The sequence below is a fragment of the Lissotriton vulgaris genome, chromosome 2_1 (assembly GCF_964263255.1).
Source record: "Lissotriton vulgaris chromosome 2_1, aLisVul1.2, whole genome shotgun sequence".
NCBI classification, from domain to species: domain Eukaryota; kingdom Metazoa; phylum Chordata; class Amphibia; order Caudata; family Salamandridae; genus Lissotriton; species Lissotriton vulgaris.
The window spans coordinates 792224553-792244233 of NC_141687.1; the positions used below are offsets into that span (position 1 = coordinate 792224553).

The 19681-nt window shown below is 43.7% G+C and overlaps 1 protein-coding gene across 6 annotated transcripts in view; it reads right to left on the reverse strand.

Moving 5' to 3' along the window:
* GPR155 (G protein-coupled receptor 155) overlaps positions 1-19681 on the reverse strand; it is a 283844-nt gene that overhangs the window by 67555 nt on the left and 196608 nt on the right. For all 6 annotated transcript variants that reach the window (XM_086956156.1, XM_086956160.1, XM_086956159.1 and 3 more), the window contains exon 7: positions 16978-17098. In XM_086956156.1, coding sequence (XP_086812282.1) covers positions 16978-17098 — 121 coding nt within the window. The remainder of the gene's footprint in view (positions 1-16977; positions 17099-19681) is intronic.

Here is a 19681-nt window from a genome sequence, read left to right on the forward strand (position 1 = left end):
GACTCATTGATTGGTACAAGGAGAGATCTCAACAAAAACTCCAAGTTTCCTATCAATGTGGGGGGAGGTAAAGTATCAGCTGCTGTATCTCTAATATTACTGTCAGAAGCCACCACCTGCATGGCTACTTCAGGTAAAGTACAAATCAATGATGGTACTACTGCTGGTGTAGAATCCCGAACCTCTGCTGGGGTAATCTCAATTGAAATGGGGGTTTTTGCCCTTTTACCAAACTCAGTATGCGGGGTTTTTGCTTTACCTGGGGCCTCCCTAAGTTTTCTCCTTTTTTTACTAGGTGGTGGGCGATGAATCTGAGCCGCGGGTAGAGGCTTAAGTTTCTGTTTCCTAGGTTTAGGTGTGGCCCTAATGCGACTGGGACTAGGGGTAGGAGAAACTATTGTGATATTATCCACAGGCAGACAAGGTGTGGATACAAAATCACGGAACAATAGTGGGACGCCTTCTAGACTAGCATTGTCCTCACTCAAGTCTACTGAACCTCCTTCCCGGGTCATAACAAGCAAGGAGCTATCCGTGAGGGGTCTATGCTTCATGCTCTCAACAGAGCGACGGCGCTCTGCCCTACGCTCTGCTAGAATAGAGTCCTTTTCGCCCTCACTCTTCTTCTGAAAATAGTTCTCCGATGACCCTTTGCGTAATCTACCTTTTTTTCCAGGGGTATCCTCCTCTGTCGTCATATCCGACAAAGCAGGTCAGGGGCCACTGGGCAGCAGATGTTAGGGAGGTGGCCCAGCCCGGCCTCCTCTGGCCTACGAGGGCCTTAGAGCGCCCGCCCTTGTCCCGGGCTTCTCCCGGCGAGCTCCCGCGCGCTCCCGCGCAGCGGTATTCACACGTTATTTTATGGCTGTTATGGTGATGGACGGGTTGTCGGGGGCGGGGCGGGGAGGGAGAGCAGCCCAGGTGGAACGGGCGGGGTTACTGGGACTCCTGGGAAATGTAGTCCCAGCCCTCTTGCTCGCAGCCCTCAGCCCCTGTTTTACCCCAGCAGCAGCTAACAGCCCACAAAGGAGAGCGCCCCTCTGCGAAGCGGGACCCGCGCAGCGGGTTCCGCGAGGCGTTGGTGGAGATGCAAGGAGTCCACGGGCAATCCAAACAGCAAGGCAGGTTTGTCAGGGTGTCCCACGAAGTGCAGGGCAGGCCGGTATTTGATCACCCGGTCGTTGGGGGCGGGGCGGGGAGGGAGAGCAGCCCAGGTGGAACGGGCGGGGTTACTGGGACTCCTGGGAAATGTAGTCCCAGCCCTCTTGCTCGCAGCCCTCAGCCCCTGTTTTACCCCAGCAGCAGCTAACAGCCCACAAAAGAGAGCGCCCCTCTGCGAAGCGGGACCCGCGCAGCGGGTTCCGCGAGGCGTTGGTGGAGATGCAAGGAGTCCACGGGCAATCCAAACAGCAAGGCAGGTTTGTCAGGGTGTCCCATGAAGTGCAGGGCAGGCCGGTATTTGATCACCCGGTCGTTGGGGGCGGGGCGGGAGAGCAGCCCAGGTGGAACAGGCGGGGTTACTGGGACTCCTGGGAAATGTAGTCCCAGCCCTCTTGCCCGCAGCCCTCAGCCCCTGTTTTACCCCAGCAGCAGCTAACAGCCCACAAAGGAGAGCGCCCCTCTGCGAAGCGGGACCCGCGCAGCGGGTTCCGCGAGGCGTTGGTGGAGATGCAAGGAGTCCACGGGCAATCCAAACAGCAAGGCAGGTTTGTCAGGGTGTCCCACGAAGTGCAGGGCAGGCCGGTATTTGATCACCCGGTCGTTGGGGGCGGGGCGGGGAGGGAGAGCAGCCCAGGTGGAACGGGCGGGGTTACTGGGACTCCTGGGAAATGTAGTCCCAGCCCTCTTGCTCGCAGCCCTCAGCCCCTGTTTTACCCCAGCAGCAGCTAACAGCCCACAAAGGAGAGCGCCCCTCTGCGAAGCGGGACCCGCGCAGCGGGTTCCGCGAGGCGTTGGTGGAGATGCAAGGAGTCCACGGGCAATCCAAACAGCAAGGCAGGTTTGTCAGGGTATTTATATAAAACTAATTTGCCTGAGAAAATAAATATGTTTTAATGCTACTGGAACCTAGCATAAAAAGTCAAACGTTCAAAACAATATTTCTTTGGTTATTTTGGTATTTCTTATCCAACTGTATTTCTTTTTAATAGTGCACTGGATTAAACCTCCTGCCATCGGAGTAACACCTTGAATTCCAGTATAATAACTAATTTCATATCAAAGAATTGGGTTCACTATGTGGAGATGTCCATAACACTTTTTGCAGGTTTATTTTTTTCAAGGTTCAAGCACAACACCTGCAAAACAACAATACTAATTCAAAACACCACTAAATTGTACTGTAAATTCGGCATTCTCGTGGTCATTTCTCTGCTACTCAAATCATATAATTAAAGACTAGCTAATGCAAACTACGAGACAGACATGCTGGGAACTATTTTCTGCTGTAGATATGTTCTGCATGGTAAAATGTTGGAAATGTGATTAATGTTGATGTTATCACAAAAAAGAAGGCACTTTGTAAACCCTTTATTTGAATGTTATGTTATGTTAATTTCTATTTATATAGCGCCAAATCACCAACAGGTCTCTAAGCGCTTGAAAAAGACCCTAAACCTAGAACGCCTCCTGGAGCTCGGCGAGTCTACATGAGCTTATCCAAACGCTTGAGTGAACAGAACAGTCTTAAATTTCCTCCTAAACAGGAGTAGGGTGACTTCCCTGCGCAAGCTATCCGGAAGCTTGTTCCAAAGCTGGGGAATCACAACTGAAAAAGCTCGCTCCCATAAAGTGTCTTTGTCAAAACGTGGGCATGCCAGCAAGCTTGCCTCAGATGATCGGAGGCATCGTCCTGGCATGTATTTATTCAAACTGTCTTTGATGTAGCCGGGTGCTGCTCCATGCATGGCTTTGTGTGCAATGCACAGTCCCTTAAACCTAACCCTCAGCTTAATTGGGAGCCAGTGTAGTTGCAGCAGAGGTGTGGCACGTGCTGTTCTCTGAAGTTTGAAAATCAATCTTGCTGCGTCATTCATAACCACCTGAAGTTTCCCTAATAGTTTGTCAGGTATCCCTAAGTACGCACAGCGTTACCGTAGTCCAGGTGCGACACAATTAGGGCCGACACAACAGTACGCATGATGGAAAATGACAACAGGGGTAAACGTTTCTGGAGTTGCCTCATAAGGACCACACAACTCCCCACTTCAGCGGTCACCTGATTGCTCAGTGTTAATTTGGTGTTCAGCCTGATGCCCAGGCTCTTCACAACTGGCACTGGTATCAGGGTAGTGTCTAGCTCTTGTGGCCAGAAGGAATTGGACCAATGGTTGGCCCCTGTGGTAATAGCAAGCACCTCCGTCTTGTCAGGCTTTACTTTTGGTGAATTAATGGTCATCCAGTTCATAGTAAACCGAAGAATATTCTGCACATTGGCCTGTGCCTGTGTAGAGCTGTCGATCCGCATGATTAATTGCATGTCGCCGGCATAGTTGAACACCTGACATTCAAGTTTTGCCAGTGCTTCTACCAGTGGCTGGAGGTAGATGCTGAAAAGCAGGGGGGACAACACAGAGCCCTGCGGAACCCCACATGGCAGAGCTCAATTCCCGGACATGCATTCCCCCAGTTGGGCCCTTTGTGATCAATCCTTCAGGAAGGAGGCAATCCATTGGAAGACCATGCCAGTAACTCCCAGCCGCTGATCACGGTCCAACAGCTGAGCATGGTTCACCGTTTCAAACGCGGCTGATAAATCTAAAAGGATCAGTGCTGACGAATCCTTCTCGTCAGCTGTGAGCCTCAGCTCATCCAGCACTGAGATGGTGCTTGTTTTATTGGTTTTACCTCTATCATATTTTGTGACTGCATCACTATCAGAGGGTCTGGTGGGGACAACTTAGTGGCAAAACGAAAGCCTAGATGGCCTCCCTGCAATCTGAGTGGGCCACCGTACACTCACCATACCACTGCAGTGGACCAAATATATCAGCTGAGTGACAGAATGGCACACAAAAACCAGATTGAGTGTTACTGATTTAAAAAATGGCTGTTTACACTCTCCCTGTGTGTTTGTCTCACATGACAGAAACTCATATCAAAGGAGCCCTAAGAAGAGAAAATATAGATGTCACCCCACAAAAACCTGAGCGAAATTTAGAAATATGTTGGCTTTTGAAACACAATGTTCCCTAGACATGAATTAGTTCATAAACCGAAGGGTTACAGTCTGTTCAGAAAAGGAGCTCCCAGGGGTAGTCCAGTTCTTCAGATTCTGCCTTAGAAAACAGAACACTTATTTCGTTGAAGCTGCAAATTATGTATCTGCCAATTAGAAACACAGAATGCACAAACGGTAGGTTTCTCTGCCACAATGGGAGCAGCATCTGATAATGTTTCTTCTTTATTTTTTAAGTGCTAAATATTAGTCCACCAAAAAAATAATTCCAGAAAATAAAATGCCAGCAGACTAATTATTTTATGGTATGATAGCAGTAAATCAATATAATTTTTTCTGGCAAACAGATTGATGTATAAGCGCGCTGTCATGATATTCCACTGCATTTCCAAAATCTGTGTGGTGCTTGTAATTTCCAGACAGCTGCTCAAGTATTGAGAGGCGCGGGCATTAACATAATGCTTACTGTGCCCAACACCGTTTCAAGGAGTTCCCCAAATAGACAAATCAAAGCCTATGTGTGAACAAGGCTACTTATCTGGCCTAGGTTGTTAAGGGTGTTGTGACTAGTTAATGTTACACCTTAAACCTGAGTTACTGATTTATATGGTCGGCAGCAGCTTTATTCCTTGGGTTGCATATTGAAATGTGTGATACTAGTTTGTACAACATCCCAGTACATCATACACGGTCATGTGTGCTGCTACACTGCACATCAAGCACATGACATGGATTAAAGATGAGTGGCTCGCACTGATAAACACACCACAGGTACATAGTGATCCAATCAACTACAATATAAACACCTCACATCCCCATAGCTCCACCGACCTACTTTCAATAGACTTATTATCTAGCAACAACCGGGAAAGCTCCGAACTGACCAAAACAAGATGGAATACCCCTGGGATAGCAAACCGAATCATGCAGGAAAAAAACTTATTTTCAAGCTGCGGGATACATTTGAAGGCAGTGTCAAAACCACCATATCCAACTCCCTTTCTAAGAACATACTTTAACAGTCAAAACAGAAAGCCCTCTTCAGTACTAAGAGGAACTAGCAGTATTACACCAGGTACCCGTTCAGTGGAAAAAATGACTATCGTGCCGAGGGCAATCTGACACTACGTATTTGCCAATAAACAACAACTGGATGCGCATACAGCGACCAATAATACCAGCGCAATTAAGTTGACAAAGGGCGGCAAGCATTTCGGAACCCCCATTAGAATAACACAATATTAATATTTGCATTTGGAACATCAACGGTTTATCCTTAAGAGGTCCTAAATTATTCTAAAACCTTTGGCACAATCTTGCTTCAGGAGCCCTGGGAAAATAACCTTTCGACCTACAAGGTGACACCTCCTGCTTTATTCCAGCTACAAAGGGATCTGCCATCGGTCGACGTTCAGGGGGCCTCATGCTCCTAGCATCAGTAACAGTAACCGGAGAAAGCACGTCTATAAAGATCAATAATGCAACTCCAAGCTGCATCCAGGCTATAACAGTAACGCGCAAGTTCAACCAGACCCTTCGCAAAGTAATAATAATAACTGTTTACGTCCATCCAAAACAAAAATTAAAAACAGCGAAGGAGCTTGCCACAGAACTAAAAAGAGTAATGGAAGAAGAGGATGCAGACCACATCATCTTGCAGGCGGCTTTAATAAGCACCCCTTAGGGAACGATCAAGACGAGTACTCATCCCAAGACCTAACTGGAGCATGGGGAATTCCAACTCAGGGCCCTTCCAAAATTATCAAGCCAACAAGATGCGCAAAGTACCTGCTCCAGGAGCTAGAGCACCTAAACCTGAGAGCATTAAACGGCCGCTTTGAGGGGGACAAACCACTAGTAGCCACATACCATTCAGCTAAAGCTTCCTCTCATCTAGACTTCACTTTTGCAACTTTAACTCTGTTCAGCACAATTGCCTCCTTCAAAATAGGCAATAACGAACACAGTGACCATCTGCCCCAAGAAGTGAGACTTAATGCAAGCTCAACTTTGTCACCAGAGGTCTGTAAAACCAATGCCTCTGAAGAATCTGTAAACCTTAAACGAAAAAGATGTAATTCCAGAAACATCAAGGTAATGACAGCAACAGCTAAAGATCAACTTAATCAAGGGAAGGACAAGCTGCTCACTTGCATAGCGTCTTCTTAAGTAGGGAGGAGTGCAACCTACAGCTAGAGCGCTAACCAAGATGGCGTAACTTCCGGTGATCCGCTCTTACAGGCGGAGTGCACCAGCACACCTTAGTAGTGCTAGGTTAAGTGCAAGTGCGGGCTAGTAGCGCTAAAACAGCTAAGGTGCAAATACGGATTCCACAACTAATTCTAAAAACACAATTCCTCTATGTTAAAAATTATGAGCAGATTAAAAACAGCACATAATAAAACCCAGCGATATTTCTATAATAGCAAAGAGAGTTTCAGGATGCACCGCAGGTAATCAATCATTCACCACGCGCTTGCAACCATCTCGTTAAGTAGGGAGGAGTGCAACTGACAGCTAGAGCGCTAACCAAGATGGCGTAACTTCCGGTGACCCGCTCTTACAGGCGGAGTACACCAGCACATCTTGGTAGCAGTAGGATAACTAAGTGCAAGTGCAGGCTAGTAGCGCTAAAATAGCTAAGGTGCAAAAGTGGATTCCACAAGTAATTCTAAAAACACAATTCCTATATTTTAAAAATTATGAGCACATTAAAAACAGCACATAATAAAACCCAGAGATATTTCTATAATAGAGGACAGAGTTTCAGGACGCACAGCGGGTAATCACTCGTTCAATAAAGAGATGATGGGTAAGGCCAAAGCTAAATATTATGAGGAAACTATTCTGCAGGCACCCAATAAGTCCAAAACCTTATTTAGTATTGTTAGAGACATGTCCAATCCTGACTGTGCAAAGAATAGGACCCCAGCCACACAAGAGCTTTGCAATGGTTTGGCAGTGTTTTTTGAGGAAAAAATTTATAAAATTATAAATGGTTTAAATACCACCAAAGAAGTAGAGACTGACAGTGAATATGATATATGTGTATCATTAAGTAGCAGAACTCTATATGAAGAATCTGCTAGAGAAACTAGGAAAATTCTGGAGACTTTTCAGGTTCCTTCACAGGAAGAGTTCAATATAATCCCAGTTGGCATCTCCTCAGGTTATCCTTTGGACCCGCTTCCACATAAGATGTGAAAGGTGTTTAGAACAGAGCTCTTCCCGTACCTTTACCAAATCTGCGGCCAGTCTCTAACTAATGGCACAGTTCCAAACTGCTGGAAAAAGGCAGTTGTGTCTCCTCTATTACAGAAAGCTACATTAGATCCCCAATGCCCCTCTAACTACAGACCTATTTCCCTGCTACCTTATCCGGTAAATATCCTAAAAAGAGTAGTGAGTAAATCCCTCTCAAAATATGAGGAAGAAAATTATCTTCTAGATGAAGTCCAATTTGTGTTCCACCCGGGAGACAACACCGATACTGCCTTGGTGACAGGCCTTGATGACCTCAGAATGAGGCGGACAACGGCCAAACAGCCATACTAGTGTTACTAGATATGTCAGCCGCATTCGATACGGTCAACCACAAGATCTTGATAATGAGACTCTAGGAGAATGGTATCGTGGGCAATGCATTGGACTGGCTGCAGTCCTATCTTCTAAACAGGCGACAGGTAGTGACCATGACGTCATTTCTCTCTCAAAATAGCACTGTAAATCATGGGGTTCCGAATGGTTCGGCAATAAGTCCAGTCCTTTTTAATTTTTATCTGCACCCACTTATCTTCCTTATAAAATCCTTTGTCATTGAAGTTATAAATGATGCAGATGACACCCAACTAGTATTTTCATTTGAAGGCAATAATGTAGTCTCCTTGGAATAATATCATAGCTGTATGCAGGAAACAGCAGGCTGGCTCAGAGATAATTCCTTGCAATTCAATGGCGATAAGACAGAAGTATTATGTGTGCAGCAAATAAAGCTCCCCGTCCATTGCCAGCGGATTTCTGGCTGGTCCCTGCAAATAATCCCCCGCTGCCTGTTAAAACAGCCCATAATCTATGAGTACTACTAGATAGTAACCTACAACTGTACTCCCAAGTGAACAAAACAGTGAGCACTTGCTTATCTCTGCTCCGGGCTCTTTGAAAAATACTCCCATTTTTACCAGCTCTAGCTAGACCCCAAGTGGTAAGGAGTATTATCATGAGCAGACTAGATTATTGTAATGCCCCACTTCTGGAAGCCACAGTCTCATTGATAAAAAAAAAGCTGCAAAGGATAAAAGTAATCGCAGCTAAGCTAGCATTAAACAGACAACGCAGAGCTTCTGCTTCGCTTGCTCTAAAAGATCTTCACTGACTACCCATCGCGCAGAGAGTCCAGTTTAAAGCACTCTGTATTGTTTATAGAGCAGTACACAAAATGGGGCCTAAGCTTTTACAGAGGAAATTTCTCTGGTATTCCCCAGCCAGAAGTCTTCGTTCTTCTTCAGCTAACTTAATTTGTATTCCACGTTTTAACAAAACTCGACTTGGCGGTAGATCATTCAGCTTTGTAGCTTCCAAACTTGGAATGCACTGCCAATCGAGCTCAGACAAATTGACACTCTGTTGCGATTTAGAAAAGAGCTAAAAACAAGACTTTTCCCTAGAAAATAGTATCACAGTCTCCCAGGCCTGGCTCTCATGAATTACAGTTACGCATAGTGTCCTTTTCAGGTAATCTCAGCGCCAGGATACCCGTTGGGTGACAGCGGCGCTATAGAAATGTCACTTACATTATATTACAATCTAGTCCAACCACTGAAAACTTGGGACAATTTCATCATGTCCCTTGGCGATAAATTCGCAACTAAGACTGATCCAAAACTAAGGAAAATATCAGTCGCCCTAATAAGGATGGCAAAAAAGTTCAACCTCGAAAAGATTAAAGCACACCATAAATCAAACCTTTAGGCAACTCCGTAAATCACCACAAGACTCGAGACTGCAATGCACTCTTCGAGAATCAAAGGCTCTAATAAAGAAAAGGAAATGGGAAAATAAAAGAACCAAGGACAATGAGCTATGGGCAAAACTACTGTAGTGTAGTTCCTACATTCCCAATAGGCTCTGCGCATTGGAATAATATATCCTATAGATTTGACATAGGACTGAGGTCAACTAGGTCTCTATCGAATATACTGAACTTAATTGTGTGTGTGCCAGCTAATTCAGAGGTCACTAGAAACTTTCTCGAATACACAAGAAGGGATTAGTTTCTGACAACCGCATAAACATGACAACTTTGTTTCCCAAGAATAAGAATATAACTCTCAGAGTCGAGGAAAGAATAGAGAAGTATTTCACTTAGTCAATCGTGCATGCTTCGTTTTTACAGAGTTGCAGAGAAATAGTGAGACAGGCGTTTTCAATAAAAAGGGTTTATTGAACAGTCTTCTTTCTCATGCAAGAGAGGTGAACTGCTACAATCGTTATGCAGACTGCAAAGTATAATGCGTACAGCGTAAACAGTCATACGAAATAATACTGTAAGAGCATTGTATGGCTTCTAAGCCATAAAAAAATACATACATAAATTACATAGACTAAAATACTCAACTGGTGCTTCTAAAATACGCCTACCCCAATGTACATAACCTAAGTCTAGGATGAGGGAAGAAGTAAGTATTGTATAGCATAGGTTTAGTTTTTGCCAAGAATCTACCAAAGGTTTCTCTAGGTTCTAATCAGCTCTATACCTTGTTAGAATGAAGGAGGTCTGGTATCTCTGTCTCGGGACTCGATTTCCCAACATCCCTCAAGGGGAGCTGGAAACACAGGAGCTGGATTCTTGGCAGGAGAAAGGCAGCTTCCTGATCACTGTGTCAGCTGGAGAGTCAGCTTCCCTCTGCACTTGCTGTAGCGAGCTGCGTCGGGCAAGTAGGTCTTCGAACTGCTCCGAACCACCGTATCTTGCTAGAGCAAGTTAAGGTATATTTATACCTTGAAGGTGTTTAGAAATGCCATAGTTTGACGTAAAGTCGGGCATATGAACGTCAGGAAAGTACCCCTAGGGAATAGTTGTTCTTTGTAAAGTAACTGAGTTCTTGGACAAATATATATTCAAGCAAGGGGAAGTCCCTAGCTGGTTTTCCAAGAAGTCGTTGTGACTTTGGTACAGGTGGAAGTAGCCATGCCTGTATTTGGGTAGCATGGGCTAATCCTAAATAAGGGCTTGATTTCTATGCCTATATAAGGGCAATGTGAATTGTACCTATATAAGGACATGAATCGGGAAAATGCACTCTGAGCTTAAAATGCCACACAACACTACTTTACAAAGCAAATCAAAACAATAGTGCCAAGTTCTGGCAAATACATTTAACAAACTACAGCGGACTAACCATCCCAGTATAAATTCCAACATAACAGAATCAGCCTAGGTGGATTACCTTTCCAACCATTTCAACGATACTCAGCAAAAAGTAGACATCTCCTCCAAATATCTGGGAAATGAAAGCGCCGACAGCTCCATAAGGGAAGTAACAACCTACAACCTGGCAACTACAGAGCAAAGTGATCATCCTGGGCCATTACAAAAGCAAAACAAGACAGAACCATTACTAGGCATAAACCGCCGATCAATTCCTATAGAGGAGCATGGCGGTCCATCAGCACGGCAGATAAGGAAACAAATAGCTAGAGGCAGCCCTGCAGGTGCTCCCGGCCCCAACAGCTTACCCCCAATGTTGTACAAAAACGACGTGGAGTTTTGGAGCAAGGCACTAGAACCAGTTTTTAGACACATGCTTAGTACATCTATAATTCCAGAGTACTGTAAAGGCTCAACTAACAGCCCAATACACAAACAAGGCAAAAGGTCTGCTCCGAATAACTATTGATTAATAGCCCTTATCAACGCTGAGGCCAAATATTTTGCAGGGACCATTCTGGACAAACTGGCCTCCTGGGCCTTGGATAATCACATAATACCAACAACACAGACAGGGTTCCGCCAAGGCAAGGGACCTTAACCAATATTATGTCTCTAACCATGCTTATGGATGCTGCTAAGGTGGGAAAATACCCCCTATTCCTTTGTTTTATAGATTATACAGCGGCTTTCGACCATGTAGATCGTAGCAAGCTCTGGCAAAAACGGGACGGATGGGGCATACCCAAACCTCTTTTAGATCAACGTAGGCTCCTGCACACTGATACTTGGATCAGGATAAAGCTAGGTGCAGGAACACACCTATCTAAAAGAATCCCTACTTCAAAGGGTTTAAAACAAGGGTGCGTACTTGCCCCGCTGCTTTTTAATCTCTTCCTAGTAGATATTCCAGGGGAACTTGACAGAGGCGCATCCCATGCTCCGAAGCTAGGGAATATGACGCTGTCAAACCTACTTTATGCCGATGATCTAGTGCTGATAAGCCGGACCCCCATTGGACTCCAACATCTTCTGGATGCAACTCACAGTTTTTCGCAACAGAATTCCTTAAAAATACATTTAAAAAAAACAAAAATAATGGCAGTAAATTATCACAAGAAGAACATTAATTGGTACTTAATGGGCAGCGTTTAGACCAGGCGACAACTTACAAGTATCTTGGAATACTTTCAGATCATAATAACTCATTTAAACCACAGATGAATCCTTGCGGAGAAAGGGGGTTATGACCTACCTAGCTATTAACCCTTTGAAGAAGAAGCTGCCGGACTTAACGCTCAAACCTCTGCTAAAGGTCCTGCGAGCTAAGCTGCAGCCTACAATAACCTATAGGAGAGAACCATTGAAAGGAAAAGACCCTACAGTCCTTGACAAAATAATAACAAATACCTATCGATCAATTTTTCATCTCCCCAAATATGTTTTTCCAGCACAAATGCAGCTGGAATTTGGGCTACAAAAACAGTCAGTAGAAAGGAGGAGAGCATACATAAAATGCTGGCATAAAATCAGAGAAGCTTAGGAAAGATCTTTGAATGATCATCTCTGGACTGAGCTGTCTCGCCCTGGAAAATCGCCAGCCAGGGAATATTTCCCAGAATCCACAAATCTTTAGGGTCTGACAGATCTCTGGAATACTCCAACGGTGCACTCCTCACTTAAAAAAATAGTTACAAAGACCACCCGACTGATATCCACCTTAGAGGATGAAGAAAAACTAACTAAACAAGCGCATGGCTGGGATGCGCTTAATAACAACGAAGTCCTTTACCCACTTCAAAACAGAAATAAAAACAGCCACTAAAGAAAAATTCTTAAAACTCCGCCTGGGTGTTGCATTGATTAACCCGTTTCTACCACCTTGGGAAAGGAGAGGAGGTGAGCAGCTCTGTCCTTTATGCGGTCACGGTACCAAGGACCTCATCCATGTTATTTGCATTTGTACTAAATTAAGGGACGTAAGGAATACCTTATTAATACCAACATTCAGGCAGTACGGAATTAGGTCCTGCAGGCAGGCAGTACAGCTGTGCGTCAACCCAGGAGGTGGTGTGGCCACTGTAGTTTGTGAGTTTGCACATTTACAGGCCTTTGAAACAAATAGGGAGTATGTTGGGAGCTGGCCTCCAATAAAAATGTAGTCAGATGGTGCAGCCTTATATTTCTTATCTACCCTAGGGGTGGTAATGTGAGCCCAAGCAGGAGCCTTAAAAATATATGCATAGCTCATCATGCCTTTCAGCATTGGAAGAAACTGATACGCTCTACGTGTGCTGCATAACATTTCAATAAAACATCTTCCATGGATTCCTTATGAAGTGTAACCCCATGGTATGCTGCTGCTCTAACAACGAGCTCCTGATATGATGAAGTATCATCAGGAGGTGATGGTTTAGCAGGGTATAGGTCTGGATCCGTATCCCCTGGGGGAATAGTGTCAATCCTGCCAGGGGTCTGGTGGTGGGGATGAGCCATATGTGTCATCATCCCCCCATCTACATCTGGGCCTATGTGAAGATCCCAGAGGTGTAATATTAAAGGGATTCTGCTGGGATGGAGGTACAGGCGGTGGTATGTGAAATGGAGGAGAAGGAGGAACAGGGTGCAGAGGACTTGTAGCCTTGTCCTTTATCATCTTCTTCATAGGTATCAGCAGAATATTGTCATCTTGGAAAGAAGTTTGCCGCTTGGTAGAAGGCACTGACGCAGTCTTTGTGATAATAAGGCCAGTCTCTGGATGTATATGAATCCGTTTTAGCTTCAGAACGAGTCTTTCCGCAAAGTCTCTAAAATGGGCTCTGGGAGTGTAGCCTGAGCTGATTTCGGTGCCGACTTTCGGAACCAGAGTGGTCAGAGCCAAGAGGTAGAATACTTGCTCAGTGCGGAAACTGAAAGTTTCACATGTGCTTTCGGTGCTCAGTCAGAGGGCAGCGCAGGTGAAGCTAATTCTCTGTGCCAATGATGGCCAGACGGCAGTGGCGGCCTGGAAGCGTTTTGTTTTGTGCAAACCGAAAGTTTTTGTGTGTGCAGGTGAAGGGCTTGAGTACTCACGGCACCGTGACCCAGCGAAATAACGTAGGACTCCTCGTCAATTTCCAAGTTGAATTACAGATCTTGAACCGAAAAGGCCCCTTTTTCTTCGGCCGCAGAGGCCTCGAGATCTTCCTCTTCTGGTTTGATATCTTCCTGAGCGAAGATATCAGGCATGTGTTGGATTTAACGCCCCGGCATTTCTCTGTGTCGTGCCCGGCGGTCCCACAGGGTGTTTTTCGATCGGAACCACCACCAGACCTCATAATTTTCTTCTCTGTGCTCAGGGGATAAGCACAGAATGCAGACCTCGTGTACTTGGAATGGCACTGGGGGCAGAATCGAAATGGTCACGGGAGTATAGTGTAGAATAGCGTCTGAGGACCCACGGAGCTGGTGCATACCAAGGTAGCCTTTTTTTTTTTTGGATCAAAGGCACATTTCTCAAAGGGGCATTTGTTATGTTGTGCAGCAGTTAAAAGGAGGTGGATAGCCATACTACTACAATAAATTGCTTCATCTATCAACAGACTCATTGTATGCTTTTGTTATCTTAAGAACAACACAATTCAGAGGTTGGCCAAAGTGTTAGGCTAAAAAAAAGAAACACATGCTCTCTTGTTGTTTATTTGAAAAGCCACAGTTCCAAATTAATTCTGTATCCTGTGGATGTGCAGCTGTTTTGAAACTACATTATTTGTTATTTGACAATGGTGCTATTCGCAGACTTTTGTCAGTTGTTGGTAGGAGTGACTCATCACAAGAACTAACCTTTCACAAATGATAAATGTAAGTGCCAAGATCAACAAATATGTAAAAGTGAGTTAAACACCTTGATAGCATATGAATGGCTTCACCAAGCCCACTAACAATGTCCTCAATGTGTAGTAAATATTGGTGACAATTGGAGATTAACTTGCAACCATCTGAATGGAAAACAGGGTGTGCAAAACGCAGGTGTATTGTATTGTATTGTATTGAAAACTTATATAGCACAAAACTGCCACCCTACAGGTATCCTGGCGCTTGGATCAAAGAGAAGCCCTGAAAAAAAACAGAGTCAGTTATCTATGAAGACAGACTTAGGAGCCATTACTTGGGGAGAGCCAAGTTTTCAGGCATGTGTAAGTTAAGAAAGCAGGCATTACTACAACAGTGTGAACATTTAGAAGTCTAATATGGAGTGATTAGATGGTTAATTCCCCACATCTGACTTCTTTGCAAAATTCCCTCTTCTCACATCGGTTTTCATGACGATTCTTTACACATGTGCACACTTTTAGTACTACACTTTTACCCTAGATGTATATGTGCTTCTTGAGCAAAGAGAATAAACATGCACTCTTACACAAATAAGAAGTTCCCTCCCAAAAGAATGCATGTCTTTCCAATTGATTTGATCTTAGTTTCCCATTTACATGCATTATAAAAATAGTTGATTGTGGCTATACAAAGTCTGGTTCCTCACTGCTCTTAGAATGGCATGGGAATTGCATCTAGTGCTAGGGCAGGCACCCCACCTACCTTAGGTCTGAAGCAAACCAAAAGAGGCAGTGTTAAGATTGATGACATTCGAACATTTCTTCTGTCCCTCTTGGGCCACTTCAAACCCAGGGATGGCAGAGGTTGCAAGCACTCTGCCACATCAACATCCACCTCTTTACATGCTTGCAGTAAGTCAGTAGAGAGCTGAGGAAGATGCAGGACTTCAGTTCTATTCTAAACGATCTATTTAATAAGAAAAATTCCCGCTTTGGGCTACGAGCGAATGTCCAGAAGGGGGTAGGAAGGATGGGCGGACGTCCAGTATAGATGTTAAATATTTGTTGGGGGGAAGGATGAAAAATGCCTGGTCACAAACATGATAACAGAAAGCAGGTTCCAAGCAAAGCCTGTAAACCAACTGGCTGTGAACTAATAGAGAGTATTTCAATTTCAGGGGAGTGCAGGGCAGTCACAACTCTCTCAAAGAAAATGGTATTGTTGCTAAAGAGCATTTATTCCAGGCACGTGCATTAACTCAACTTTTGATGCTGCAAAGAGAATGATGTCACAAGCTTTGGTCTTAATGAGACACAGCTGGCACAGAATCGGATCATACGAGTTAGTATATTGATCAATCAAGTATAACATGTGATGAGTTACCACATCTATTGATCCACTGCACAGAAAACTGCAGGATTAACTGTGAGGAAATACTCCTGAAAGTGCGACTCTTCGAGTATACTCATGTGAAGAGAAAACAAGAGTCTGCAGTGCTTCACTGCTTCCTTTCAGATCACATGAAACCTGAGACACGTGAATAACGTTCAACAAAAGTGATATTAGTGATGTGTCTATTTCTTCGGCATTAAGAGCTCAGCTGAGGTGTTGGCCAACACAAATGTTTGCACTACATATCTGCAAAATACAGATGGTGGATTATCAGAAAAAAAACAATAGAAGTAAGATTCTGAGACTGAACACAGACGCATTGATATCTAAAAGTGATGAAGCCGTGTGGAAACAGTAAGAAGGAAGAAACATTCCTAAAATTATATTTTAATTTACACCACCACAAGTACTAACAACTATAAACAATCATGATGACAAAAAAGGCATAACATGGTAAATTTTGAGGCGAAAGGCCTGCGGACATTACAGTGATAAGTTATCTATTTATTTCACTGCTTGTGAATTTGCCTAACATTAACCACATTTCTTGTGACTAGCTTTGTGGTCCCTCACTAGGGTATTGAATATTCTTAATAATGGGACATTACCCAAAGAAACCTTTAATACGAACTGTAAAAATGTCACATCAAAACAAAGGAACAATTTGATAATAATAAACTAACTTAATATTCGTTAATAAATCCCCCATGCTTATGAAAATAAAAAAAACTATATTAAGGTAGCAAGAGAAATATTTCCCATGTTTGTAAAAATAAATACAGGTGGCAACAGAAACAAGGGTCAAAAAGGAAAAGGAAGATGCAATTAAACATGCGGATAACCTAACGGTTCCCTTTTGGCATAGTTAAAAGCAATTAGTTTCAAAGACTGTAATTCAATGAAATGTTCTTGGTTGGTGCTATGAGGAAGCATTTGAATGACTTTTGTATATTCTGAGAAGTCGCGGAAATGTAGTTTGTTCAACAGTAACATATTTTAAAATAAGGAAAACTGAATTCCGGATAAATATGTGTATTTAAGAATTGCAATGTGAATATTCTAAAGACATAATCACTCCGTACTACATGGAAAGTGCTTATTGAATTCAAAGCCAACTACTTTTCTTCTGAAACTAACTGCAACCAAACAGTAAAACATAATTACTTACCTGTCCATATATAGGTGCTGTAGAGGGAGGTATAGAGAAAAATGAATACCAGAGTTTGTCCGATACTGTTCCCTTCTTTTGTAACAAAGTTCCAAATGATCATTCCAATGCAAACCATCAACTACAAAAGAAAGAGAGAATATTACACTGCCACCATTAAGAGAATCGTACAAATAACTATTAGAACACATACCTCGTTACATGAATTTCCCACGTAAACAATAGTCAAATATGCTTTCCGTCCTTATGGCAGAGTTCCTCATTTATGCAGAACATTGGATAATGGCATACTGCTTATATCAAACTTTCTTTTTCAAGCCAAATAACCTCTCATTCCATTATTTTACATTAGAAGTACAATGAACTCCATAACACTGAACTGCTTATTTTTCGACCCATCCTTCCTTTCCACCATTATAGTCTTTTTTTCCAAAGTGAAGTCTGTTTTGACCTCCATGATATTTAAATCCATACCCTACTAGTGTCACTCCGTGCATGCTTATGATGCATTATAACTGTGGACATTTCAAATAGATGATAAATCCTATCTCTAAAAGGGGTTCTGCAAGACAGTGCAAAACAGCATGTACATTTGCAAAAAATATAGTAGGACAAATTAAGAAGGCTTTCATAAATATAAAATGTGTTTTCTTCCTCAGGCTGAAAAGGGAGGAGGCCAAGGAATTCGTGTTAGAAACGTTCAGTGAGTGCTGTTTGAGAGTCAAACTGTATGTGGCGTCCAAGTGGCAATGTGTGCGAAGTAAAATGTCAGTAATTCAGATCAAAAGTGCCACAATACAAAATATCGACTATAAAATGTTTGCAATAGTAACTCCATATATATTTGTCTTCATGATTTTGTTTGGAAAATATTATTTACACTCTTGCCATCTATACGTAGCATTCAGTGCTGTAGATTCCTTCACATGCTGTGCATAATCCTGTCTTTTGTTGGTGGGCATGAACCTTTACAACTTGATTTCTTCGAAAAAGTTCGAGGGACAAGACTTTTTGATACTCGACCCTGGGTCCATAATCAGGGCACAAGTCCTAAAAAAAGAAGCGGGGGGACGCTGTTACCGGAAGTGACGTCACGACAGGAAGTGACGTCAGGAAATGTGGCTTGCTCCATCGGGCTAATTGCTTCCCCTCGCTCACCCCTTAGATGCGATTGCATCTGAGAAGTCAGCGTGTGAGCAGCGTGCTGTGAGCTCTGAGCTCCTCGTCCCAGAGAGGCCAAAGAGTGAAGTCCAGCTGTTTGGCAGGGGGGAGGGCGTCCACCCGGTAAAATAAGTGGGACGACGCAGTCCACCCGCATGGTACCCCGACTCGAGCCCTGTCCATAATGCTTCAGTACACTGGCTCCACCTCCTATTGTATTCTTCTCACCGGGCGGGCAGAGTCAAAGACGGAGTGTGTTGAGTATAGGGAAAGTAAATAAAACATGGAAAATATCTGGTATCATCACTTGACTCCGAGAAGGTGGGTGGGTGCATGTGGATGTACAACACTAGGCGCTATGACCAGATTGTTACAGACAGTCACAAGGAAAGTAACATTATCAGTTCATGACATGTGTGGCTCTAGAGAACACATGTTCTGCATGACTATAAAGCAGTTCCAAAATGGAAAAGATTAAGGAGATATTTGATAAGTGTCCTTAAGACCACTTGACCAGCTAAAGCCTGTTGAAGTGCTAGAATTTCTACACAATAATGTGGCTTTGACCAAGTAGCCGACTTGCAGATATATGTTAGAGGGATATTACCTAAAAAGGCTAGGGCTGTTGTCTTTTTGACTGAAGAGTGGGCTTCAACGGACATGGGAATTGTACATTTGGCTTGGCAAGTTTGATGCCATGCAACTATCCATCTTGCAATGCCAGCTTTGGAGATGGCACAGCCCCAGTGGGGTTTAGCAAAGGCAACAGAAAGTTGAGTAGACTTTCTAAAAGGCTTAGTTCTGTTAATGTAGAACATAAATGCTCTCTTGACATCCACAGTGTGAAGGGTCTTCTCTGTTAAAGACTCTAGTTCTGAGTAGAAGACTGGGAGCTTCGGATCTGGTTAATGTTGATAGGTGAATCCATGTTGGGAAGAAACTTGGGGTTAGTGCAAAGCACTTCCCTATCTTTGTGAGCCTGAATAAACGGTACCTTGAGTGTAAGAGCTTGGAGTTTGCAAATGCATCTAATAGATGTTTTTGATTAAAAAAGCCCCTTCCAAGCACAGAACTGAACTTGAAATGAGAGTAGGTGTTCAAAGGGAGAAACCATGAGTCAAGAGAATCACACAGGTTTCAGACAGGTGCCAGAGGGGACTTTGGAGGTATTATCCCTTTTAGATCCGTGAATGCCACCCGAGAAAGAGGCTCTACAAAGGGCCTACCGAGCAACACGTTGTTCCACCAAAGCAGAGAGGGGTGAGCCCTGATTTTTACCAACACTAGATCCTCCCAATGCTTTTTGTCCATACCCACTGCCTTGAGTGGCAGGCAAACGCTTAACTAGGTGTATGGTACAATTGCTATGCATCAAGACATCATCCTCAACAGCTTCATGACAGTTCAAACAATAATGGGATGGTGTGTCTGAAAGAGAGGCAGTAGCTGTTGGAATGTAATCATCCTCTGTTCATTGGAGTATGCTTTCCCTTTTAAGGCATTTACTATAGAGCCGGAGAAAGGCTGACTTTGCTGCAACTGA